Source organism: Gopherus flavomarginatus, chromosome 7, assembly GCF_025201925.1.
Source record: "Gopherus flavomarginatus isolate rGopFla2 chromosome 7, rGopFla2.mat.asm, whole genome shotgun sequence".
Taxonomy (NCBI): domain Eukaryota; kingdom Metazoa; phylum Chordata; order Testudines; family Testudinidae; genus Gopherus; species Gopherus flavomarginatus.
In genome coordinates, this window is record NC_066623.1 from 12,292,684 (window position 1) to 12,320,539 (window position 27,856).

Sequence of the window (27,856 nt, forward strand, 5' to 3'; positions counted from 1 at the left end):
TATAGAGATAAATTAAAAACATACACAAAAAAGTAACATTTAATACCTTAAAACAAGATGTGAGGGTAGTTTGCTGTTTTACAGCACTCAGCCAGCACTGAGATCTCTTAAAATCTGGCTATCTGACCTCTACTTTTTCACTTGAAATTTAGCATTTCCAAAACTGTAGGAACTAATTAAGCGTTATTTTGAACATTTTGCCTCAGATGACCAAAACAACTTTTCAAAGTTAAATAATTCACTTTTTCCTAGTCTGTCATTTACTACTCACATTCAGTGTTGATACACACATGTTCCTCTTTGAGCAGAGTGGATGTATTACTCTCATCCAACAATGCCTAGGAAGAAAGTCCCAGATTTGCTCCAAACCAACTGGAGGTATGTGAACTGCCACCATAACCAAGTGTCCATGTGTAAGTACTCAGGTTTTACCTAGAGTGACATTCTACAGTATTCCATAACCTACCGCTTCTAATAAAACAAGATCCCTAGCACAAAAAACTAAGAATTCAATAAGACAAAGCTTGCCAACATTTTAAGCAGGGCTGTCAAGTGATTAAAAAAATTGTGATTAAATCGTGCTGTTAAACAATAATAAAAGACTATTTAAATATTTTTGGATTTTTTTCACATTTTCATATATATAGATTTTAATTACACCACAGAATACAAAGTATATAGTGCTCACTTTATATTTATCTTTTATTGCAAATATTTGCATTGTAAAAAACAAAAAAATAGTATTGTTCAATTCACCTAATACAAGTACTGTAGTGCAATTACTTTATCATGAAAGTTGAAATTATAAATGTAGTCCTACTTCTTGTTCAGCCAATCGCTCAGACAAACAAGTGTGTTCACATTTGCAGGACATAATGCTGCCCACTTCTTGTTACAATGTCGCCTGAAAATGAGAATAGGAGGTCGCATGGCACCCGGCATTGCAAGGTATTTACATGCCAGATGCGCTACAGATTCTTATTCTCTTCACACTTCAACTACCATTCCAGAGGACATGCATCCATGCTGATGACAGGTTCTGCTCAATAACAATCCAAAGCAGTGCAGACCGACGGATATTCATTTTCATCATCTGAGAGAGGCCACCAGCAGAAAGCTGATTTTCTTTTTTGGTGGTTTGGGTTCTGTAGTTTCAGCATTGTAGTTCTGCTCTTTTAAGACTTCTGAAAGCATGCTCCACATCTCACCCCTCTCAGATTTTGGAAGGAGATTCTTAAACCTTGGGTCGAGTGCTGTACCTATCTTTAGAAATCTCACATTGGTACCTTCTTTGCATTTTGTCAAATCTGTAGTGAAAGTGCTCTTACAATGAACATGTGCTGGGGCATCATCCGAGACTGGTATAACATGAAATACATGGCAGAATGCGGGTAAAACAGAGCAGGAGACATACAATTCTCCCCCAAGGAGTTCAGTCCCAAATTTAATTAATGCATTTTTTTTTTTTAAAACAAGCATCATCAGCATGGAATCACGTCCTCTGGAATGGTGGCCAAAGCATGAAAGGGCATATGAATGTTTTGTATGTCTGGCGCATTAAATTCTTTGCAATGCTGGTTACGAAAGTGCCAAGTGAACTCCTATTCTCACTTTCTGGTGTCGTTGTAAATAAGAAGTGGGCAGTATTATCTCTCGTAACAATAAGCAAACTTGTTTGTCTTAGCGATTGGCCGAACAAGAAGTAGGACTGAGTGGGCTTGCAGGTTCTAAAGTTTTACTTTTTTTTTGTAAGTGCAGTTATGTAACAAAAAAAATCTACATTTGTAAGTTGCACTTTCATGAAAAAGACTGCACTACAATAAAAATGAATGAAAAATACCATTTTTTATCATTTTTACAATGCAAGTATTTGTAATAAATATGAAATGAGCACTGTAACTTTGTATACTGTGTTGTAATTGAAATCAACATATGTGAAAATGTAGAAAACATCCAAAAATATTTAATAAATGTCAATTGGTATTCTATTGTTTAACCATGTGACTAAAACTGCGATTAATCACGAATAATTTTGAGTTAATCGCATGAGTTAGCTGCAATTAATCGACAGCCCTTGTTTTAAGTTATTTCACCTAGTAAGAGAGACACATTGGATTCCTTATCTTTAAATAAAGAGACCTAAGATATTTAAAGGCCACCATTAACTTGAAATGTAACCAATTAAAAGTGATTTGGCAATTCTCTGCTTGCATATTTCTTTTTCTAAAGAAAGATGAGTCTCCAAAGAGAAACCAGCTGACTACACAGGGGAAACAGCAACACTAATTACATACAACACAATTAAATGCACAAAGTAAAACTGAACAAAATATTTCCATTTAATTCAGTTACAGTAATTTTTGTAATAAAAGTAGACAAGAAATTCAGACAAGTGTGATAAGTACATTATTTCATTAAGTACTGTACAAGTTATCAATGCACTTCATATTGCCTGAATGTCACCTAAGCAGTTTAAGACAGGTCTTACCTCTTTGTTTTCATTTAAGTTTACTAATAAGTTCTCTGGCATTGGTATAAAGACATCTGGAAGAGCAGAAAAATGAACTGATTAAAGCTATCTGAAAACATTTCAGCTAGTTTTCAGATCAGTCTGGGTCTTATTCTGCCCTCAGTTATACCTGTGCAATCCCTTGCATTTCAATTTGAGATACTGATTATTTAGCATGAAAAGAGTAAACGAGGATAAGAACACGGCCTGTAAAATATAAGTATTGTGAAAAACTATCAGGTGCTCATGTTTGTATTATTTACCCTATCCAACACTATGCAATGAAAGGACATTTTAAATTAAATGGCAATACAATTAAGAGTAAAAGAAAAAAAACTTTTAAGCCTTATACAGCCACTTAGGAATTATATTGAGATCAACAGTTTAAACAGGATTGTAATACAAAGCTTAGAAAACTTTAGGAGTTAAACTAGAATGCCAGGAAAGTTGACTTCATGTTTCATGTCATGAACAGATCACCTATTAAGGCCACTAAAGAAGCCCTACTACAGCATTGTACAATTAAAACTTTAATGGCCCTTAGCTGAGACCCTAGATACATTAAATAGATTTCACTACTCTTTGAAGCACCTGGTGCTGGCCACTGCTAGATGAATTAGTGATCTGATCTGGCAACTCCCAGAATACGTGAACATAAGAACAACTATACTAGCTCAATATCCTGTGTCTGACCATGGACAGTACAGGGCAATCATCAAGTGATCCATACCCAGTTGTCCAGTCCCGGCGGCAGTCAGGGTACGTTTCCAGAGCCCAGGCTCAAGCCTGAGCTTAAATGTCTACACATCAATTTCTAGCCCTGCAGCCCAAGTCAGCTGACCCATGCTAGCCACAGCCTTTTTATTCCAGTGTAGATGCACCCTCAGAGGCACAGGGACACAGAACTTGGGGTTGCTTCCCTGACCATCTTGGCTAATAGCCATTGATGGACCTATCCTCCGTTAATTTATTTAATTATTTTTTAAACCTAGTTACACTTTTGGCCTTCACAGCATGCCCTGTGGTAACAAGTTCCACAAGCTGACTGTGCATTTGTGAAGCAGCACTTCCTTTTGTTTATTTGAAACCTGCTGCCTATTAATTTCACCATTAATTTACTTTGTGGGCTATGTGAAGGAGTAAACACTTCCCTATTCACTTTCTTCACACCGTTCACGATTTTATAGATCTCTACCATATCCCTCCTTCATCATCTCTTTTCTAAACTGAATAGTCCCAGTCTTTTTAATCTCTTCTCAATTGAAGCTGTTCTAACACCCTTAATCATTTGTCTTGCCCTTCTCCAATTTTAATATCTCTTTACTGAGATAGAGTGACCAGAACTGCATGCAGTATTCAAGGTGTGGACATACCATGGATTTATACAGTAGCATTATGATTTTTTTTTTTTGTTTAATTTTCTATCCCTTTCCTAAGGGTTCCTAACATTGTTAGCTTTTTTGACTGCTGCTACACATCAAGCTGATGTTTTCAGAGAACTATCCATGACGGTTCCAAGATCTCTCTCTTGAATGGTAACAGCTAATTTAGACCACGTCATTTTGTATGTACAGTTGGGATTATGTTTTCCAGTGAGCACTGTTCTGCACTTATCAACACTGAATTCCATCTGCCATTTTGTCACCCAATTTAGTAACTCTTTGCAGTCAGTTCTGGATTTAACTATCTTCATTTTGTATCCTCTGTAAATTTTGCCATCTCATTGTTCACTCGCTTTCCTAGACCACCTATAAATATGTTGAACAGCACAGGTCCCAATTCAGATCCTTGGGGGACACCCCCTATTTACCTCTCTTCATTGTGAAAATTGAGCGTTTACTCCTACCCTTTGTTTTCTCTGTCTTTTAACCCATGAGAGGACATTCCCTCTTATCCCACGGCTGCTTAGTTTGCTTAAGAGCCATTGGTGAGAGACTTTGACAAAGGTTTTCTGAAAATCTAAATGCATTATATTGACTGGACAACACTCGTCCACATGCTTATTGGTTCCCTCAGAGAATGTAATAGATTGGTGAGGCATGATTTTCCTTCACACACGCTGTGCTGAGTCTTCACCAACTTATTGTGTTTATCTAATTGTCTGATAATTCTGTTCTTTGGCATAGTTTCAACCAATTTGCCTGGTACTGAAGCTAGACTTACCAGCCTGTAATTGCCTTTTTAAAAATTATTAGCTACATTAGCTACCCTCCAGACATCTGGTACAGAGACTGATTTACATGGTAGTTTCATACCACAGTTAGTACACCTGCAATTTCATTTTTGAATTCCTTCCAAAACTCTTGGGTGAATACCATCTGGTCCCAGCGATTTATTGCTTTTTATGGTTTGGGTGTAGGAATCTCCCCCATATCCTCTGCACTGAAGACCAATGGAAAGAATTTGTTTAGCTCCTTCATGATGGCCTTATCTTCCTTGAGTGCTCTTTTAGCATCTCCATCATCCAGAAGCCCTACTGACTGTTTTACAGAATTCCTGCTGCTGATGTACTTAAAAACTAATGGCAAAAAAAGCGTGTCCCCCCTTACCTAGTTGCTCTTCAAATTTTCTTGGCCTGCCTTATTATAACTTTACAATTGACTTACCAGAGTTTATGCTCCTTTCTAATTTCCTCAGAAGAATCTGACTTCCAACTTTTAAAAGATGCTTTTTGGCTCTAACTGCCTCTTTCACTCTACTTTTTAGTCATGGTGGCATGTTTTGGGGTTTTTTATGTGGAGTATACATATAGTCAGACTTTTGCATTGGTGAACCCTTTCATATAGCAAGCTTCTGAGTGTGACGCTCCTCCCATATATTAAAAAGTGTTTTAAATGTATTTAATACCATTACAAATGCTGGAGGCAAAGCGGGGTGTGGGGTAGAGGCTGACAGCTCGCAACCCCCCCATGTAATAATCTCACAACCCCCTGAGGGGTCCCGACTCCCAGTTTGAGATCCCCTGATATAGTCTGAGCCTCTATTATGGTGTTTTTAAATAGTCTCCATGGAGTTTGCAGGCATTTCACCCTTGTGATTGTTCGTGTTAATTTCTGTTTAACCAGCTTACTCATTTTTGTGTAGTTCCCCTATTTTAAGTTAAATGCTACTATAGTGAATTTCTTTGACATGTTTCCCCCCTAGAAAGATGTTAAATTTAATTACATTATGGTTATTACCAAGTGGTCCAGCTATATTCACCTCTCAAACCTGATCCTGTACTCCACTTAGGACTGAATCAAAAATTGCCTCTCCCCTTTTAAGTTCCAGGACAAGATGTTTCAAGAAGCAGTCTTTTATGGTATCCAAAATTTTTCATCTCTGCATTTCTTCCTGAAGTGAAATGTTTCTAGTCAATATGAGGATAGCTGAAATCCCCATTATTGAGTTTTCTACTTCACAGCCTCTCTAATCTCCCTGAGCATTTCACAGTGACTGTCACCATTCTGCTTGGCTGGTTGGTAATATATTACTATATTCTTATTGTCCAAGCATGGAATTTCTATTCTTAGAGATTTTATGGTACAGTTCAATTTAAGATTTTTACTATATTTGACTATTCTTTCTTTCACATAGTGCCATTCCCCCAAAAGTGTGACCTACAATCACTTCTATAAATTTTGTACCCTGATATTATCATGTTCCATTGATTATCCTTATTCCAGCAAGCTTCTGCAATCTTAATTATGTCAATATCCTAATTTAATGCAAGGCACTCTAGTTCACCCATCTTAGTATTTAGAGTTCTAGACTGTGCCAAAATAGTATGTCAAAATCATTAGGTGGTTTTTTATAAAAATTCAATTTAGATGTTATTCTTACATACCTTCAATATCTGAAACTATTAGCATCTGAGGCTGAGACACACCTTCCTGGAGACTGTAGAAATGGATTGTGCTGTCAAATGTTATAAAGCCTATTTTTGTTCTAGTGTTCCCAGGAAGCCTAAAAATCAAAACACAGTGTTCAGCAAGTAGATTTTAGTTAGCCTACACTGTTCAAGTGCAAATACGTTCTCTCAGAGCTATTACAATGAATAAGGTAGAGGGACATTTTATTCCTGCTGGGAAATATATCTTCTGCAATATCCATTGCATCATTCTCAGGCTAATGCTTACACTCCCCCACCACAGTAGTTAGAACAACTGCAGTACTGAAATTCGTTTATGGCTTGGCTTTGAGCTATTTTATAGCAATAAAACACCACCTGTGGTGAGATTTACTCTAAATCAATGTTTTTTCAACCTTTTTTCATTTGTGGACCCCTAAAAATTTTTGAATGGAGTTGTGGACCCCTACGGAAATTCAACCTGCTGTCTGCTTGGGGGAAGCTCCTTAACAATCCCTCCCCGCCTCCCCACCAAAGGACCTGTTCCATACTCTTCCCATCCCTACCTAACAACCATCCAAGTTCACACCCAGGCTCCTTTCCAGAAATTTATTTCCCTCTCCCTCAGCTCTTCTGTTACTCCTGACTCCCCCAAGCCTTTGCACTGCTTCTGAGGGGTGTGGGAAATACGGTTCTGTATTGTAGTTTAAATGAATTATTACTCAGAGTTCTGTATTAATATGCCTAGTAAGGAATCTATTTGTCAAAAAACATTTCCTGAATCTTTTTTGTTGTCTGTTTTGTTACAGACATACTTGCTGATAGGTATTTTGAAATAAATCACCAAAAAAATAATTGAAACTTGTGTGATTATATTGTGTTATTTTGAAAAATAAAATATGCAGAATAAAATACTCTGCACACAATTATTAATTTTAATTTTTGGTGCTGAATTCCCCTAAGAGTAAAAGATGTAAATCATTACACAAGTTCATAGTGCGAATAGCTACAAACTGTTACCTGTGTGCATGTATGTATAGACACATTTCCCAGACCTGAGGAGGATCATTGTGTAAGCCTAAAAGCTTGTCTCTCTCACCAACAGAAGTTGGTCCAATAAAAGATATTACCTCACCCAACTTGTGTCTCATGCAAAGCTTTACAGACATGCATGTGCATTTGTTGCAAGGAGTGAACACTGAATTACTGTTTCTAAAGCCATAGTTCCAAATCTTTGTTCAATGCAAACCTATGATATTCTTATGCATTTTTTGCATTATTAAAGCAAAACCAAGAAGTTGTATACTCAGACTGACAGCTACATTTTAAAATTAGGGGTTATATCATTGCAACTGTAATTGATAAGAATTGAATTTAAGGCTAATTTCTATGCAGTACTTTGAAAATTTTCCTCTCTGGGTCATAAATGGACTGAATTAAAATCCTGTTCATACAACATTAAACTAGTTTCACAGATCACAAAAAACATTTCCACAAAGAAAATACTGAAAATATAAGGAAAAAAGATCAAATTCTGAGACAAGAACCAAAACTTACAAGTCAAGATTGTCTAATAAGGTCTTGCAGACTGTATTCAAGTATCCTGTTTCTATTGCATTGTGGGAGACGTCAAACACAAAGAGATACACAGGAGGTTGAGGTGGACGTAGCTAAAAAAACCAAGAGATTTTTAATGTCCGGTGTGACTGAAATTGTCAGTCTCAGTTTATTGGTGATGTTGTAGGTTTATATTGCATCATTCAGAACACATCCCCAAAACAGAAATCTCTCTCATTTGTGTAATAGCAGACAAATAAGCAACGATAGTACAGTAGGAAATATGGAGGAAAAAAACATATGGATAAATTCTAGTCCTTGCTAAAGTGAAACTGAGATCAAATTTGACCTGAAACTGATGTTTGTAAAAATAAGATTTTACAAAATCTAGAGTCAACAAGAATATTCCCATGTAATTTAAAGATTACCAAGGGATTTTTTATGACCGCTTCACAGCAATATTTGTAACCCAAAACAGTGGAGCATCCTGATAGCGTACGAGAGTCTGATATTAATCCAGAAGTGACTAGTTATCATCCAAATTGAGATAATGCAAGGAAAAAAATATATAAGTAACTATGTTAGCTTTCTAAAGTATTAATTTAAAAAAACCTAAGATATTTTGAACAAATTAATTTGTACTTCAATGTATTCGATTTGATGTTGTCCCTTTAACAAGCTGTCTTCCCCAAGTTCTCAGAACTGGTATTTTCCTATTTAGATGACATATAAGTTACTTTAGAAAAGTGCAGACACAATGATATATTTCATCACCATTAGTTTAGTTTAGCTGGTAATGCTTAAGGCGCAGATTCTGCAACCTTTATCCACTCACTGAAATCAATAGGAGAACTCAGGTGAGCAAAGGTTGCAGGACTGGACTCTTGGTCTATTACCAAGTGGTTTTCGTACACGTATATCATCTTAAGCCACAATAATGACAAAATTTTCCACTATTTTTCATTACAACAATATTAAGAGCTAATATGAACCAGAAATAAAGATTAACATTTAGAAGATGGAACCACGATTTTTTATATATACACTTCTACCTCAATATAACGCTGCCCTCGGGAGCCAAAAAAATCTTACCGTGTTATATCGAACTTGCTTTGATCCACCAGAGTGCGCAGCCCCGCCCACCGAGAGCACTGCTTTACCACGTTATATCCAAATTCATGTTATATTAGGTCGCGTTACATCGGGGTAGAGGTGCATTATTTAAGAGTCTGCCTTAACATATCAGGCATGTTAACAGAATCTAGATCATGGCATCATATGCCAGAGGTTTTCAACTTAGGGGTCCTGAATACATCTGGGTTTTGTGAGAGTATGAAAGAGACAACAACCATTTCTTTATATTAGAGGGGTGAGGTCCAAAAGCTTGTCACAATTCAAGGTCAATACAAAAAAGGTTCAGAACCACTGCCACCTAGAGCTATAACTCCAGAAGATGACAAAATTGATCAATCTCAGATGCGCTGTTGATGAGCACAATCAAACGTGCTCATCTACCAAAAACAGAAGTGAAAGCAATGACTGTGTGCAATTTTTCTCGATATTAAGTCAAGAAAACATTGTGCTGAAGTTGCAGTACATTAGTATAAAAAACCCTGGGTGTGAACACATGCAGACACCATGAAGGTTAAAAAAAATAGGGATCTTTCTGACTGAAGCCCCTAGACATTAAAGCAAAAATATAAAAGTTTAAGAAGAGGAAACAAAACCTCACCATGTATTCGGAGGGAGCCATGAACTCAATAGTAGCATTTTGAACTTCAGGTCTTTTATGAGGTTCTCCATATACTCTTGTCACAGGATTGTACATGAATTCTTCAGGAACTACATAAAATGAAAATTATATTATTACTACAATTCACACTAACATACACTAACATTAACTGTGCTAGGATTTAGCACAGACATGTCTGAGTAACCATGCTATATCTGCAGTGAGATACTGTGTAAGAGGAAATATATAGGGGGTACTAAGTAGGGCAGCAAGTTAGTACAATAATATTTCACATTTGGAGATTGTTTCAAACTCAATTAAGCTCTTTAGTGATTACGTCTTGGTCCGTAGTGGAAGAGTTCCTACATCACACACTCCTGATCTGGGAAGGACCAGACGTATAGCAGCAGACCTCAGATGTCAGGATAAAAATGTATTGATGGAATACTGGTAGAAGTCAAATTCAAAAGTTGACATGAATGTTTAAGTGGGCTCACTGGGTTAAAACCTACCATCGTTCACTCTATAACACAAGTTGCACTTCCATCTCCTTTGGTCTAGAAAGCTGACAAAAGGGTTAATGTATGTCCTGCAGGACCGACATCTCACAATTGTACTGGAGGTGACCACAGGTAATTGCTGGAAAAGAGGAACTTCTGCTTTAAAACCTCACAGCAAGATGCTTGACATATTTACAATAGTAATACTATCTTCTCTGTGCTCTCAGGTTAGCCAGCCTAAATGCAACTCTCACTTAGAAGCAGAATAGAGGAAGAAAATACCTCTAATCCTCATGGTGGTTAAAGGCTGGTTAAATTCAGGGTCTAACCTACTTAGCTATGAGCTTCTTTTTCAAAAAAGATGATAAACCTCTCAATCACGTCTAATTTTGTATTTTCATTTTATTTTAAAAAGAGAGAACACTGTCCCCCAACTCAGCACTGCAGAAACAGACATTATATAAAGATGTATGTTAGAAATTGAAGTCAACTGTGGAAGTAACAGGCTGTGGGACCCATATGAATTTATAGTAATTGAATCCACATTGCCTTCCTTATGACTCTAGTGATCACTTCACCATCACCCAAAAAAAAATAAAAAATCACACTTATCTGGAACAGCAGCAATAATAGCAGATTAAATCCAAGTAATAATGGCTTAAAGGGGGTCTGAGACCATCTGAGTCTCAGTTTTTGACTTAGTTAAGAGTTAGTGCTCAGGGAACTGGAGTATAGGAAGAAATCAATGGCTACAGCTGGTGATTAGGTGACAAGATAAAACTACACAAGCTATACCAATATTAAAATATATTAACTCATTTCATTATAGTTTGAGTGGTGTACTGGACCTCAGCTTCCAAAATAACTGAAGACGAGGCTAAGGACTATAACAGTGGGGGCAGATATTTAAAAAGATGACACTGGTTTTCATGGAGCAGAAGCAAGATGACTAAACAGGTTTTTTCCTGGGCCAAGATTAGCTGAGACATTTGCCTCTTATAGAGTTAGTTATCGTTACTGAACTCTAGTACAGGTATAGCTGACACTACAGTATTTAAAGCTTTGAATATTTCATCATACCGATAAGTCTTTGAAAGGATGAAGCAGGAGGCCCAAAGGAAGTTTGGCTTTATTCAATAAGGCCTGAGTTTGAGGAATGTTAGTCAGGGTACATCGGAACAACCTACATGAATGATAAAGAGTTATTTTCAGACTTTCAGAGAATAACATTGTTATTTAGGTATTACATAGCATCCTTTACATTTTCTTTTCACAGCTGATAGCAGTAAATTACTATTTCCTGACAGAATACTCTCTCCAGCATTATGCCAAATCCCCTGCAACTTCAACCTGAACTGTTTGAATCCAACGCATAACCATCACACGTACCTTGTTTTTCCTAAATTGTCACCATATTTTGTATACATTTGGTTGAGTGGAATAAGCATATTGTCCCCTAACACATTCTGCTACAAACAAATACAAAACTTACATACAGGTTACTTAACCCCAAGTTAGACTTCTCAGATAGACATCAAAAAGGTATCTTTGGTTATATGTAAATTGATAATATTGCCAAAGTTTTCTCAGTTAGATTATAGTAGACGCTATATTGCTGGCCTTATGTTTAGCCTCTCATTTACTTCATTATTTAAAACTTTTCACTGGTTACCTCTGGCACAGAGTTCAAAATTCAAGGTTCTACATTCAAGATTATTTTTTACTTTGCCTTATTTAAATGACTTAATTTCTATTTCTATAACTGCCCAGAATCCATTCTGGTTTTGACTTTTGTTTCTTGCCGGTTGTAACTCTCGGGTTCTATCATACCTATCCAAGTGCCTTGAAAGTACCAGGCCTTTGACCAGGTTCCCACAAGGTGGATCATAACCCACTCTGGAGATGCACACTACAGACTCATTTTATCAGATGGCTTAAACACAGTTTTGTATTTATTGTGTTTATATTGCTATAGATAGCGTCACAAAAATCACTTTAGTTACATATTGTAGCAGGAGAAGGCCTAGTCATTAGCCTTAGAACTGGAGATCCAAAGCACTGATCTTTGTCTAATGGATATGATGGAGTTAGACATGCCTATCTCAAAATATGATACACTTCTACCCTGACATAACGTGACCCAATATAATATGAATTCGGATATAACGCAGTAAAGCAGCGCTCCGGGGAGGGCAGGGCTGCACACTCCAGTGGATCAAATCAAGTTTGATATAATGCAGTTTCACCTATAACACAGTAAGGTTTTTGGGCTCCCGAGGACAGCGTTATATGAAGGTAGAGGTGCATATACGCTGAGGTGAATGGAGAAATAATTTCAACTGGTTAGATAACTAACCAGATCTATATACTGGAAAAAAGGATTACACTCAAGGAATCCCCTGTTTATAAGAGAAGATGAGGTCACTGATGGGATTTATCCAACTAATCTCATCAAACCTACTTGTAGGTCTCTGACAGAGCAAGGGCAAAAGGAGGGATATCGTCTACCAGAACTGTTCTAAAAACAGGGTTTAGAAGAAGACTTACTAACTGATATGATCTTATATAAACTACAATATACTTTCATACAAACTTCTAACACATTACAATGTTCTCAGAGAAATTTTTCCAGCAAGAACATATGAACCTTCCTTCTCGCTTGAGGGAGAGAGGTAACTGACTGACAGTAATAAAAGCTGCTGTGGTACCTGGAATGTGTCCAGAACAGTGTTTGCACTCTGGTCTGTACTTTACTCATCTTTTTAAAAGTAAAAATATCAAGCCACTTTTCTTCTTTCATTATTTTAATAAAAATTAAACTGCTTTCCAAACAATTACTGGCAGTATCCAAAAATACTAAGCAAATATTTCAGGAATGCAAGAATTTTATATGCTGATTTTTAGATCCTAAGGATTTTTTTAAATTGAGGAATAGTTCTTATTTCCATTTCTTCTGATAAATTATAGCTAATGGGAAACCTTACTCTGGATTACAATTGAGCTTCTGGATTTCTTCATGCAAGTTTGGGACAGGAGCCTGCAAAGGTGTTGTAGGAAGAATATTTCTTTCTTGAAGAAGGTTGATAGATCTTAATCCTTCTGGTTGCAGACTCAGGCCACTCATAGACCCAGTTATGTGATTAGTGCCCAACGCAGGCTAAGTAAAAAAAAAAAAAAAAAAAATGTTAATTTACCTTATCTGGATGATACATCAATTTAAAAAATAAGCAGATTATTTCCCTTTCAGAATTTTGTAGTTCAAGTATTATTTGGAATTCTGTTGCAATATATTGGGGCATTAGTTACAAAACAAACAATCTTGTCAACTATCAAGAAACAAGCAGCTTATGTATTATAGCAAAGATATGTACCACCATTCATTTGTTCTAAGACTTCCAAGTTTACTGAATTCCTTTGGCAGTCAACAGGACCCTGGTGTATGTTATTATCCAGGCACACAAATAATCCTATTTTATCTGTGTATGTATGCATTTGCTGCATCAATTTGATTTCAAAGGGAGTTTGATGCCTAAACACCTTTGAGGATCTGGACCAGTGTGGCCAGCTCAAGTGGGAGTACATGCAGCAGCATGAGATCTACAATTATTATCTGGGATGGAGCAAGGGGGAGACTTGCCATATCTGTTCTTCTAAACCACACAGACATGAAGTTACTGGGCAGATGCCTTCCCTGGGTGTACAACTCCTAAGACTCAGGGTTGTGGAGCTCTGCACTTCTGAGAGTCTAGGAATCCCGGCATCCACATCCTCCAAGCCCCACTGACAGTGCTTCAGCCCTTCTACCACTGTCTCTCAGCCTATCAAGTTATGTGGTGATTAACACTGCAGTATAATGCTGCATAATTCAATGTAGCCACGCCACATAAATCAGGGGACCCTTGCTGCAGTCTATAATTATTTTAAACATGGACAAATCTGTGTATTGCATTCTAAAATAGGGAAAGTGAGCCAAGCAGTTTACAGGACTGAGGCTTTAGTGATAGACAAAATCAACATTTACCTGAGGGAATGGTTGTGGTCCAGCTGGATACTGCAGAGGTGAGGACTGCATTCCCGGTGCTCCAGGTGAAGATGCATTCTGGTAGCCTGGTGGTAAGGTGGGATAAGAATACCCAACATTTCTACCCATTTTAACATTCTGGGGAGCAGGAGACGGATATGTGGTTGCTAGAGTGGACAAAGAGGATTTACATATTAAAATAAGTTATCCAAGAAACACAGTTAGGCTGACAGACAAAAAAAATCACTTCCATTGATATCATGCAATTATGTTGACATTCTGGCCAGGAATTTACTGACAGGTTTTGGCTGGATTGTTGTTTAAAAAACACTTGCATGGATAAGCATGATAAATGTTAAAACAAAGCTTCGAACACTACAGTCAATTTCCTTGAGATTAACTTACACTGAGCAAAGTAAACATATGTTAGAATAACACCTCCCACCTGAAATGGCTTTAAAAATTAAGTTCCTCAAAATTAAAAGTGTTTAATAAGAATATCCTACCCATGAAGCCTCCTCCTTCTATTGCATCGTAACTGTTTTGGACCAAAGATCCATCACTGGCAGTGGCTGTTGCATCACCTGCTAAAAACAATCCATTAAGAAACGAAGGCTTAAATTCAGAAACCGAGCTGCTTTTCCTCATTTGAAGTTCAATATCAGCAACTGATTTAATATGATAGTGACAAGCTGGAGAACATTTCAGTGTAAAAATCCTAATGCTTGATTCTAAAACATGAAGTGAAAAAGGATCACCTAATGGAAAAAGACACCGGGCTGGCCGGCGCAACCGTGGTCAGCGGCAGCAGTCCCCGGCCAGCTGGAGCAACCACGGTCTGCGGCAGCGGTCCCAGCCAGCCGCTGGCACCACTGGCCAAGGGCATCCCCCCAGACGGCACCCCCACCCCCAACACTCCTCCAGCGCCCTCCCCCAAGATTTAATCACAGGTATTTTTAGTATAAGTCACGGACAGGTTACAGGACATGAATTTTTGTTTGTTGCCTGTAACCTGTCCATGGCGTTTACTAAAAATACCTGTGACTAAATTGTAGGCTTAGGTACAGTTACTTTAAAAAACCTTTCACTATACTCAGTATCTGTTGTAAAACATAAATTGAAGAGAGATTATTAACATGTATCAAAATAAAAAGTGTTCCACATTGTGGATGGAGCTCAAGGTTAGCATGATTTTGCGCTTACTTTGCTTGTGCACCAGTGATTAAATAGAGATATACGAATACAGCTTACTTGTGCTCCCCCTGCTGACTCTGCTTGCGCCGAGCACATTAAATGTTATGAACCCTTCAAAAAAGTTATTTATCATTTGAATGAACTACTTCACCAGAGATGTAATTTTTAGTTAGGCTAGATAACAGGCTTTGCAAAGAGTCCAACTTGATCTGCGGTGTAGTAAGATTCCAAATTCCTCCCCTAGTTGCACATGTTGGGAAGTCATTTTCAAAAGCACCTCAAGGATTCAGATGCTCAATTCCCTTATGTATTTTTGAAAATTCCATCCTTAAATGATTACTTATGTCTGCTAAAAGAAGAAGAAACTAAACACTCTTCTCTTAAGAGCACCCATCCTGCGTCATCTACTGATTCTATCAATAGCAGCTTCTGGAAGTCACACACCCAATCAAGAGTACACTGTGGTAAGGAACCAAAAGAATTGTAAAGTGGTAAAAGAAGGAAGGGGATTGTTAATGAAGGGCTCCTGGGAACCATCAACTAATACATAAAGGGGTTATTTGGGTTAGTAAAAGGAAAAACATACCCAACACATCCCAATAGTAACCCAAATTAAAGAGACTTGTTACCCAGAAGTAAATAAGCTACTTTATAGTCTGTTAAAAATTCTAACTTATCTAGAAAGAACGTGTTACATGGCTTTTTTTAAAATGTGGAAAAAAATACCAGTTTGCTAATCAAAGGCAATTTCAAGTAAATTTCATATGCTCAAAAACTATAACAAACACTCTTCATTGTCCGTGCAAGTTTCCTTTTAAAATGGGTCTTCATACTACAATTTCACCAAGCTACCATAGGACAAAGCAATTATCAAATTTACTGCATGTGGGGAAACCAAGAACAATTTTGACTTGATATCCCACACTATTAGATTAAAACAAACAAACAAAAACAAGCAGTGACAATTACTTTATGGCCCTAAGATGAACACTAACTGTGAAACACTACAAGGTGGATAAAAATCAATGTTTTTAAATTGAAATCAGATTTTTTTTAATAAAATACTTTGAGGAAAAAACCTATCTAAAGATATCTCATCATGGAATAGAGATTATAAATTTTAATTCTTTAGTATGAGACAATCTATTCATGTAATATTTAAGAAAAGTTTTGTAACTGAGTTCCAGTATTTCATCGGTTAGGGATCCAATTTTATGGGATTCCAGGGACTTCTGTATAGATTATTTAGATTAAAATTTCTATCTACCCAATGGGACTCAGTGCTCAGTCTAGAAGACCCATCAGAGATGCTTAGTTTTGCAGTTCTCAAACTGTGGATTTGTGTCTCTGGATATAACATGCTTGTTAACAGCAAAAATGTTTTTAAATAAATAAATAAAATAAATATATAGAGGTGAGAAATAACAGACCTCAACCGTATTGTCCCTCTGCAAATTTGTGTACACAAAGTCAATCCCTTACCTATCTTTAGAAGTGCAAAGTTTCAAAAAGTTCAATGAATAGAAGATTGTTGGGGGAAGAATAGATCTGGACAAGGAGAAGAAGTCTAGAGATAAATATGAGGGAGGGACAGGAAGTAGAAACAAAAGTGAAACTGTTCGAACGGAATATTCCAGAAGTCTTGAGGTCTCTCTGAGTGTAGCCTTCATTGATTTGAGATCTATCATACCATACTCTCACAAGAAGGGAAAACCTACAATGGCAGCAGGCCATAAAAGAGACCCAGTTTGGGGATATTTTAATGAAGTTCCTCTACCTGTAGGTAAGACAGTCATGCATGCAAAATGCAAATAGTGAAACAAAGAAAAACTTGAATATTTAAATTCAAAAATTCATATGCTTGTTTCATTAAAATATTATATGTTTGCTGCTGAAGAAATAAATCCAGAAATACACAATGTTGTTGTTTTAGTTAAATAAAACAATTTAAGTGTCTGTCTGGTAATGTTCTCCTCTTAATACAGCATGGCAAGAAAATCCTCCAAATATTAATGATTAACCTGTTGAACTGGAGATAGTTCACTTCCCAATGACTTCATAAATATCTGCTTAAATTACCTTTGGTAAATGAATTAACCAAACAAATCATTTATTTTCTGATATAGCTGTAAAACTAATCTGAAAAGTTTTCAAAATAAATCACTTTAAAAATGTATAGTGTGTACCTTCTAAAAATGAAACCTACATTTATCTCTGAGTTGTGAAGAATATGTATTAAAGTTATAACAATCAAGAAGAATGCACTTCTATGTAGAAATCCATGATTAAATCTAGTCTTCCTGACTAGTGATTTAAATCAAATCTACCCTGGTTTGGTACAAAGCAGTGATGAGTGCTTAAACACAATGGCATACTTGTGCAGCAGCCATAGGAGTAAACCTCATGACTGCCATATTTTTTCTTAGATTAGTCCTGGACAGCTGGTACTGCGTAGGGCATTTATTAAGAGCAGGTGTCACTCTCCAACTACCTTAACACACTGCAAAGAAAGCACACAGTAAGTACGATTCAAAAGTTTCACTACAAAAAGTTAAATATAACATACAGCACTTACATCTGACACAGCATTGCAGAGCTCACATTTTATAAAATTTCCCCATGGGACAACCCTGTATATAGCAATCCCCATTCCACCCCAGGAGCAACGATACCAGAATTCAAATGATGCTAACTCCTGTTTTGATCCTGCTGAATAAAAGAAGAACTCCATGCAGGAATAACATTTTAATCCTCTGTAGTTGCTGCAGGATTGGTGGTAGAGAGATTTAAGTTTCCCACACAGTTTTGAAACAATGGGAAAAGAAAAAATCCCTCCTAAATACAAAAGTGAATATAAAAACCAAGGGCATAACATCACACACGTATCACTCTCAGATATTTCTTCTGAACACTCAGTTTTACACTTCTCTTCTGCATCTGTCAATGGAAAATAATATATCTTCTTTCTCCCATCAGTTTTACCTTGAAACTGTGAGGAAACTATGCTGCACTGATGTGAAATTCTCAACTTACGTCAATGCAATAAAATCGGTGCATTAATTGGTACAGTTTTTTCACAGACACATTGCAAGACAAATTTAACACACATGAAAGAAATTTGTTCTTCTGAAAATACAGCATCAGAAACTGATATTTGGGAAAACATTTCATTTCATATTTGAACTACCTCTAAGTTTAAGTTAAAGAAAAAAGTCTGAAGTTTAAGAAAAAAGATCCTCTAACACAGTCATTTGGGAAGTACTGGTGATGAAAACATTCATATATCAAAAAAAAATGGAAGAGTTCTGAAGCATAGTTACCACTGTGAAATCATGGGAAAGTTTTCCAGCAGCCAAAAGTTTCTGTTCGCTAAGTCATCTTGAGTTAAATTTCTGTATTTACAATTACCTATATCGATATGGAAAAACCAAATAAACAGAATTGATCAATCCCTTACCTTCTTGGTTTGCGGCTGAATTTAGCAGAGGCTGGGGTAGAGAGCTGTTAGGCGGTCCTACTGGGGTTGCTGATGGCCTAACTAAAGGTGGACCTCCAGCAGGAGGCGGTCCTAGAGGAGGTCTAGCAGGAGGGAATGCAGAAGCTAAAGGCCGATTCACTAGTGGAGGAACAAAGCCTGTAGAGATAATTCATTTTCAGAGCTTTAAACCGACTGAAGAGTTACAGATGGTTACTTACATACAGGTCAATCTGAACATGAATCTTATTTACTCAGTGGAAAGAGCAGCACAAGTTACAGAAACCCCAAAAGAAGCACTTGAAGTTTAACAGCTCTTAGACAGTTTTTCTTCTCATCCTTCAAACTACACAAACTTAACTGATCATTTTAAAAAGTATCTGCTTGATTACTTATGAAACAACATTCAATATTCCAGGTGTATCTGTAGTGGTGACATCAAACAAAAGTATCTCTTTATGATTACTTTGATTTTGTTCCTTTACCTGAGACTTTGCCAACAGAGACAGCTCTGGGTAAGGTACATTACCAACATGAGCAGAGACCTTTGCTCCCACTAAATACAAGGAGCATCTAGACAATAAGCTAAGTTACGCAATCTAATTTTAAAGACAGTATGTCACTAATTCTACAAATAACTACAACCGATTTAGTTCAGGAAGAATTTTTATTGTGTTACGGCTATGAGAGTCCTGCTATTACAGTCCTTCATGTTTATTCTGTAGACCAGTGGTCCACAACCTTTTCCATGGGGCGGGCGCCGGACAACTAGGCCCCAAGGACCATAGCCGCTGGACAAGCAGCTGCCGAAATGCCACTGTGAAGGAATGTCATCAAGAGGCGTCACCGCCAAAATCCAGCCAAAATTTGGCAGGATTTCAGTGGTAGCGCTTCTTCACGTTGCCACTTCTCGGCGGCATTTTGGCGGCTGCTTGTCTAGCAGTCAGTACGCGGGCGCACATGGATGCCCCAGTGGGTACCATGGCACCCACAGGCACCGTGTTGGGGACCCCTGCTATAGACCATTCTGAAAAACCAGTCTCACTAGGTCTGCCTTTTCTCCCAACAATCTACTCCTTAATTTCCCTCCACCTGTGGACTACAAGGGGTATCTTCAGGGACATTAATGGCTCACAGATCACAGTTTGAAAGCCACTGTGCAATTAATTTCCTTTTAATGTGCATGGTTAACATTGACACATCAGTCAACATGAGTTTAAAAGTCATTCGCAAGGGAAATATTTGCTTTAGCATTCCAGTTGCTTTGACTTGCAATAAATTTTATAGAAGGATAGCACACGACTCTCATTAACAGGAACGTGTGCTCAGTAGAAGAATAATTAGAAAAGAAACTGCTGTATGTGAATTGGATAATAGAAACCTAATGATAAAACTGTAGTGAACTGAAACTGCACAAGTGGTTTGCATCTGTATTGTGTTTCCAAAATGGTTAAAGTCTGCAGTTAGTGTTATGCAAATTTTTTGTCACCTGCATATCATAGGGCACAAAAAAAAAAGAGCTGATATATCTAATAATGTGCTGCTCTATCACTTTTATAGCCCATTTCACACTTCTTTTCTCATAAACTTTCTAAAGACAAACAACTTGGGATGGAGTTAAAACTAGATATTTAGAGTAAGGAAGCTTTCTATCAAATACACACTAAGCTTTCCATTTACCAATATTATGCATATCACTTTATTCATGTTTTCTTACTTCCCATAAAATGTTGAGGCCTACTATTCCAGATACTTGACTTGCTTTAATGAACGATGCTGAAGAAACTATTACAGCTTGTGACAAATTCATGCATTTAAAAAAATATTACCAAAAAATGTGAAATGTTTACCACTAACATAAGCCAGTGATAAGGTTGGAGACTGGCTGGTGCATATTACCAGGGAAGAAAGAAGCATTAGTGAGATTTTATTTGCTAATGTATGTTTTTATATCTGTGCTGTGCTCAATGAAGTCTCTGTGCCTGTGTTTTCCTGAACAAATCATCCTTGTCTAGAGTGAAGAAAGAAACTGAACTGTAGCATCACTGCTTTCTCTCAGCTTCTCCTTTCAAACACACATACATACCAGGCTTCTGTATTTCAGAACGACTGTTGTATGACTCAACAAACTATACTCAAGGAGTTCAAGTTACAACTTTCCAACAAAGGCCATGCTGAGAACTGCCAGCATTAAATGATTAACAAGAATCCTAAAAAACCTTCAACTTGCACACACACATCCCTACTGACAGAAAATCGCAAGAGGCCAAGATTTCATCCAAGTGTGCAAATGTTCAAATAGGCATTATTCAGAAGAGCACGAAAGGGCATATAGGTACCATATATGCTCACCCAACCTCTGTACTGTGTACCTGTTTCCTGACACATAAATATAATATATATATTTTTGCAAACCCTCCGTTCTCTATATTTCTAGTCCTTTTCTTCCTTTTTTAAAAGGCAGGTAGGTACCACAAAGAGGTGGTAAGTGGTGTAGAGAAAAGATCCTCTAGGTTTAGAGCTGTGAGAAAGAACCCCTAGAAAGCATGAAGACATGCCAACATTTGACCTAAATACGCAGTATTAAACATAAATTTAAACAAGACGATGAGTGAGAAAGGCCAATTCCCAGCAAATGCCTATTGCAGCATTCTTCAAAACACAAAATTAAGAGCCTGCTCCCTACATGGAACTTTCTTTGAAGTGAATAGAAGTTCTCCAAGCAGTTCTAAACTGCATATCATCAGAGCATCTAGTTCAACAATGCAGTTCCACAACCATTAGGAGTCACCGCAGAATCAGATCTTTCTTTATTTTTAACCACAACAGCTAAAGTGAGAATCAACTTTTGCAACCAGATGTAAAACTCAGTCCAAACATATGCCACTGTACAAAAGTCCTTATGTTTACTTTATCTTTCTTACCTGGTTTCATGTAGCTGTTTTGAAGTGGAGGACCTCCAGGGGAAACAGTATACTGATAGCTTGTTGCAGGATTTGTGCTCCCTGATGATGATAATGGCTGGGTTGGTAATGTTCCTGCTACATGAACAAAATGGTTTGTTTGAGACCCAGTTGGCTGACTCATAGGAGTCTGACCATATTGCCAGTTTGAAAGTGCTGGGGGATAAGCTCCAGGAACAAAGCTACTAGAAGATGATGGTATAGCAGCAGAGTTTTGTGATGGAGGGAGCATTTGGGGAACAGAACTTGTATGTTGCAAAGGTGCCACAGAAATAGGTCCCACAGGTGGTCTATTAAGAGTCTGCCCAGATCCCTGATTACTTAACAGAGAAACATTCTGAGAACCACCAAAGTTATATTGTCCAGAAGACGGATGCACAGGAACCTTTGTTGGTATCTGATGCGAGTATAATCCTGGAATTGTAGAGCCGAATCCTTGGCCATCTAATATCTGTGATGAATGCATCAGTGAGTTTTGCACAGGACCTACAAGAAAAAACCTTCCAAGAGTCAATGTTGTACCCAAGAAAAAACTTCCAGCTTCCCAATAACATCATTTATTTACAGCCCCTAGAAATTTACCACTAGTCCCTTAGTAATGAAATGCTTTTTAGTAACAAGCCAAGTATAAGGAGAGTGGTATAAGACACATGAACTTCATAATTAATAATTCTTTGCTGCTTTCATAATTAATTGCTCTTAATACACTAGTCCTTTAATTATTTTTCTGACAACCTAGTAGAACCCTGATATTCTCTAAAAGTTTCAGGTTTGAACATGGCCATCATCCCTGGCTGATGTTTGCACGCGAACATCCAGAAGCCAGACGTTCAATAAAAGCAAATCAAACATAACTTTGATGCTCTCGCATGCAGCTGGCTGGTGAACCAGAATGAAGCAATTAAATGTAGATGGCAGACAGGGAAAATATGCTTGGAGTCTGAAACAATTTAGAAATTTCCTTTGAACATGATGATTGACCCTACTGTTAATTTACTGGGGAACATACAAGTTAGTGGACATATCAGCATAGTTCTTAAGGTAATAAACCATGACTGATATTTCTCACAAGCTTAAGAATGAAAACTTCTAGTGGTCAGTTTTAGTAAAAGGAAAAACTCATCCCCATATTACTCATGTAGCATTTACTTTGGAAAAGGCAAGTTCTGGAAGCTAGTTAATAGAAAAGTTATTTTCTATTGCCCATTTAAAGCCAAGAGACAATCAGCTAAGCCAAATGCATTTGAGGGGAAAAATCATATTATTGGTATGATCATACGAACATGGCAGCAGGCGTTTGTGTTGATTCCCCAACTAACTGTTGTGCACACATGAAGGGTGGCGAACAGAGTATACATGCTGAAATGACCAAGAGTGAAAATGGTTTTTAAAAGCTGCTGTTTACACTAATTAGCAGCTACATTTTCCTTAGTACTTTTTTAAAGCATCTCTGTCAGGATCATGGGACAGAGATCAATTTTGCCATCAAATCTCAGATATTTTGCTCAGTGAAGTAAAAAAAGGTAACCTATGCATTTAATCTGCTTTTTAGATTTTTGCTGACTGGTACAGCTGAACTAAACTGAATTCGTTTGGAGAAGATATTCAGAAGCAAGCAGTTTATGAAACCATTAGCCATTTTTAGAATGATTTACATTCTTAGGTCACCATTCATTTTCCATATTTTAAAGATGACAACTAGATATGATAGGTGAAAACAGTACTACATTATTTTCACAATGCTGGGACTATAGCTGGTGGGGTTGTTTTTTTTTGTTTTTTTTTTTGTTTGTTTGTTTTTTTTTTAAACAAAATGGGTTTTTATTGGAAAATACTATTTTGTCAAAACCAAAATGTTTCACAGAACCCAACTCTTCCACAGAAACACAGGCAAGTTCACACTGTAAACCCTCCTGGTTTCCTGCCAGCTATCCTGGTGGGATGCTGAGGAGCCATGGGCATCCAGGGTTCACCGTTCCAGGGCAGCTCAACAATCAGATTGTTCCAGAACTAAGGACCCCAAACCACAGGTGGCAGCCAGAAATAAACGTTTGATTTTTGTGAAATGAAATATTTCGGAATCCCCACTCTGAAGTTTTTAGGTGAACTAAATATGCTTCCTATTGTATCCCAGTTGACATTACAACTCTCTTTCTGTCACAGGTTCTCTCTTGAACTGTTTTTTGCTATTCGAAGTCAATCTGTGTCTTTCTGAATTACTTCCCATTCCATCACCTCAAGTTTATAAAAATATTACGTGATTGTTGCATGCCCATTTAAGTGACTATAAAAGATGTCTGTTTTAAATGCTTAGGTTTTTAAGCAAGCAGTCCTTGATGTGCATACACAGTAGCAACCTTAAAGTTAACACAGTATTTTAACTGTTATACTGTATTAAAAATAAGGGAACAGTCATATTGGTTACCTCTGAGATTTTGAAAAAGGTGTTTCAAACAGTTTAGGTCAAATTGCATTAACTGGAATCTCACTGTTTCAGTCTTTAAGACAGATCCTAAGAAGGGAATATATCGATTATTTTGCTCAATGTGTCCTCACTTCTGTCTCTGAAGAACCACCTCTACCTTCTGTCCCTTCATTATAGACAGATAACTAAAATATCCTCAGTTCTCCCATGACTTCAGTGATAAGATCAACATTTACAATACATAATATATAGAGAACAGATGCATGAAAATCATTCCTGGATCACTGAACACCTGCTTTTCAAACAGAAATACAGTATTCAGATTCCCTGATAAGAATCAGATGTCACCAAATCTTCTTAACTGTTGATACAGTAGCTAGAAACATGACAGTGAACTGTTTTTGTTTAATGTACTACTGTATTTTTAAGAACAAGTTACAATTAAGATAACACTTTGAAAAAAGAAATCTGATGAGAAGTTTTTTGGGGGGGGTGTACACCACAGAATTCATGTGTGACTTTGTGCAAGTGACTTACTCTGTGCCTCAGTTCCCCATCTGTAAAAACAGGAATAATAGTACTTCTACTTAGCTACTATAGTAATGCAAGTCAAATACCCAAAATGGACATAGGGATTGGTGCAGCTGAATTTGGTCCCACCTCATCACAGAGCAGATGGGGCCCTGATCAAAACTTAAGTTTCTGAAACATCATGACATTATAGCACGAGATCATGTGATCCTAGCAAAAGACATTTAAAGACATCAAAAATATGTATTTACATTATAAATACTCAAGTTAGTCTATTTAAAATGCAGGACTATTAATATGCTTAGCACCAAAAGCAGATGAGTTTCCATCTTTTATGAGCCTAGTTCATTTTACTGTCAAAAAATGCTCAGTGCTACAGCTGTTGAAGTATTGGAGGGGATGATTACTGAAGCAACCCAATATACAACAGTCAGCAACTTAGACAGATAAACAACATAGTGCTGCCAGTAACAATTTAAGGTGATATGTGAATATGTGCGCTCAGGAGATAACCTGCTAAATACGTGATGAGCAAGAAGTTGCTGTGAAAAGCTGGAACAGCCTATATGAACATAAACAATGCCTACTTCCTACATACAAGCTACTCCAGCCATTATAAAAATTGTCACATAGTCACATCATGTTAAAAAAAAAAAGATATATTATTGCTCAGTCTGCACTTGACTTTTAATGCATCGCAACATGCAAGGTCTTTGGAGGCAGAACTTCTTCTCCATGCATGTTTTTAAACAGTGCTGATAACAATTTAACAGATTTCCTGCATTTAAAAGACTAGTGATAAAAAAGTGTTACATTTAATGTCACATCTGAAGATGACATTATCATCACAAACAAAAACTTGCATAATTCTCCTTTTAATTTCCTTTTCCCTATGCCAAACACCCCCAACTAGCCTGCCATGCATTCTCCTTCAACTCTCTCCTTAAGACATCTCTGATAACTCCAGTCCTTCCTACTCCAGGCAATATTAACTAAATCAATGGCTACAAAAAATTAAAACCAACGAGCTCTCAGATTATACAATTTATTGAATGAGAGAACACTGTTTTTGCATAAACTGCAAAGTAAAAATACATTATGTGCTTTACTCTAAAGTTACAGGATCCTCCCACTGCAAGTGATAACTGTGGTGCCACACGTACACTACACTGCAAGTGGACACAGATGCCCAGATTATGAATGACTTCTGAATTTAGAAAGTTGAATGCAATCTATAATTGGTGAGATACACTATAAAATAAATCTCTCTCTCACTCAACAACTTTATTTTATAAAATAGGGCTTTGAAAAGAAAAGAAAAGAAAAGAAAAGAAAAGAAAAGAAAAGAAAAGAAGCATGCTGTAGCAATCTGAGGACCATACACACATTATTAAAAACTTCTTTTATTATAATGTTAACAGAGGATGACAACTTATTTACCAAATAATGGGCTAAAACAGACTGACTTTTATAAAAATACTATTCTATTACGGCAAATTCAGACCACTGGCTCATTATCTCATGTAATACCCCATCTGTGCCATCACCTAATGTTTCCAGAGAACAAAGCCTCATGACCACCTACTGTACGTGCATTGGGGTTTGTGAGAGTGAGAACTCCATCCCCTCAGAGGGATCAGGTTATATCCTCTCCTGATATCATTGTTAAAAATAATCCATCCCCTTCTTAAAAGTCCAACTTATTTTCTTCTAACACCTTACTGATGGGCATAAAGAGAAACGGTATGCGCAAAGCTGTTTGAAATCAGATACTGAAATCTTTAAAGTTGCTATCAAACATCTTTTAACTCAAGATCTGGCCACTTTTTATGGCCAGGGTTCTCAAACTGGGGGTCAGAACACCTTAGGAGGTCATGAGGTTATTATGTGGGGAGTTGCGAGCTGTCATGCTCCATCTCAAAACCCACTTTCCTCCAGCATTTACAATGGTGTTAAATATATTTAAAGAGTGTTTTTAATTGGGGGGGGGGGGGTATCACACTCAGAGGCTTGCTATGTGAAAGGGGTTCCCAGTACAAAAGCTTGAGAATTACTGTTTTATGACTTGTTGCTAAATCAGAATAAAACAAAACAGGTTAACAAACATCCTGTGTGTATTCCAGTGATGAAACTAGTAGTCAATTTGAATGTGATTTGCTCAAAATTCCACAAGGAAGGTATTTGGAAAATGTTTTCTCAGCAATGCCCATCCACACACGTACAACCTCACAGACAGGAGCCACTCCTTCCCCACGGGTTTGTTTTTTTTAAAAGTTTTGTGTTAGTCTCCCACAGAAACCTGTCACTGGGTGTATCTGCGGGGGCACAGCTCGTGCCCTTCCCCACCCAGTTTGGGATGTGTATTCCGATACTGCAGTGATGAGCACAACGTAAGTGATCCAAAGTGATGATCCGCATCCTACGTGGCACACACCCCCCCACACACACTCAAACCCTGAAACTGAGCACAAGCGGACTTCCCGTGAGCCCTGGCCCTCTGACTGCCCGCTCGGCCCCACCAAGGGGCCAGTAGGAGGGAGCGCAGAGATCTCAAGGGAAAAATAAATACCGGGAAAACGCAGGCCTCGCCCACTGGAGACCCCCGTGTCCGACCATCCCCCCAGCACGGCTGCGCGACCCCTCAGTGTCCCGGTGGGGCGGCGAGAAGGGAGCTGGGGAGGATCAGTGAGTGCCCCCGCCGGGCCCCAGGAGCCCAGCCACCGCCCGGGGGCCTGCTCTCTGGGGGACCCCCGGACAAAGGGCTGGGCACGGAGGCTCCGCTAGGGACCGTGCTCCCCGTAAGGCGCCGCAGGCCCAGCGCTGGGTCTCCGGCCTGGCCTCGCCCGGGGAATTGCACCGATTCTCCTCGCCCTCCCCCGGGGAGCGGCCGAGTTTCCCCTCAGCCTGGAGCAGGGAGCGGCCAGACCCTCGGTCCCGGGCGGCCTGGCCTCACCGTTGCTGTAGCGCTCCTCTCCAGCCCCGTTCTGGCTGCTGTGCCCGGAGGCGGCGGGGGGTCTCCCGGGCTGGGCCATGGCGGGAGCGGACGCAACCCTGCCTGTGTTCGCCCAGCCCCAGCTCCGAGCCTGGGGGAGGACGGAGGGAGGGAACCACACACCGGAA

General features: G+C 38.1%; 1 protein-coding gene across 2 annotated transcripts in view; it reads right to left on the reverse strand.

Moving 5' to 3' along the window:
* SEC24A (SEC24 homolog A, COPII coat complex component) overlaps nt 1-27,856 on the reverse strand; it is a 47,371-nt gene extending 19,515 nt beyond the window's left edge. The window contains exons 1-12 of one of the 2 annotated variants that reach the window (XM_050963642.1): nt 27,690-27,856; nt 21,742-22,266; nt 18,800-18,976; nt 14,655-14,732; nt 14,149-14,315; nt 13,112-13,284; nt 11,208-11,310; nt 10,140-10,266; nt 9,628-9,737; nt 7,896-8,008; nt 6,336-6,454; nt 2,489-2,544 (exon numbers count right to left, since the gene is read on the reverse strand). In XM_050963642.1, coding sequence (XP_050819599.1) covers nt 2,489-2,544; nt 6,336-6,454; nt 7,896-8,008; nt 9,628-9,737; nt 10,140-10,266; nt 11,208-11,310; nt 13,112-13,284; nt 14,149-14,315; nt 14,655-14,732; nt 18,800-18,976; nt 21,742-22,266; nt 27,690-27,768 — 1,827 coding nt within the window. In that variant the 5' untranslated portion in view covers nt 27,769-27,856. Of the gene's footprint in view, nt 1-2,488; nt 2,545-6,335; nt 6,455-7,895; nt 8,009-9,627; nt 9,738-10,139; nt 10,267-11,207; nt 11,311-13,111; nt 13,285-14,148; nt 14,316-14,654; nt 14,736-18,799; nt 18,977-21,741; nt 22,267-27,689 lie in introns of both variants that reach the window. The other variant, XM_050963641.1, reaches the window with a different exon arrangement.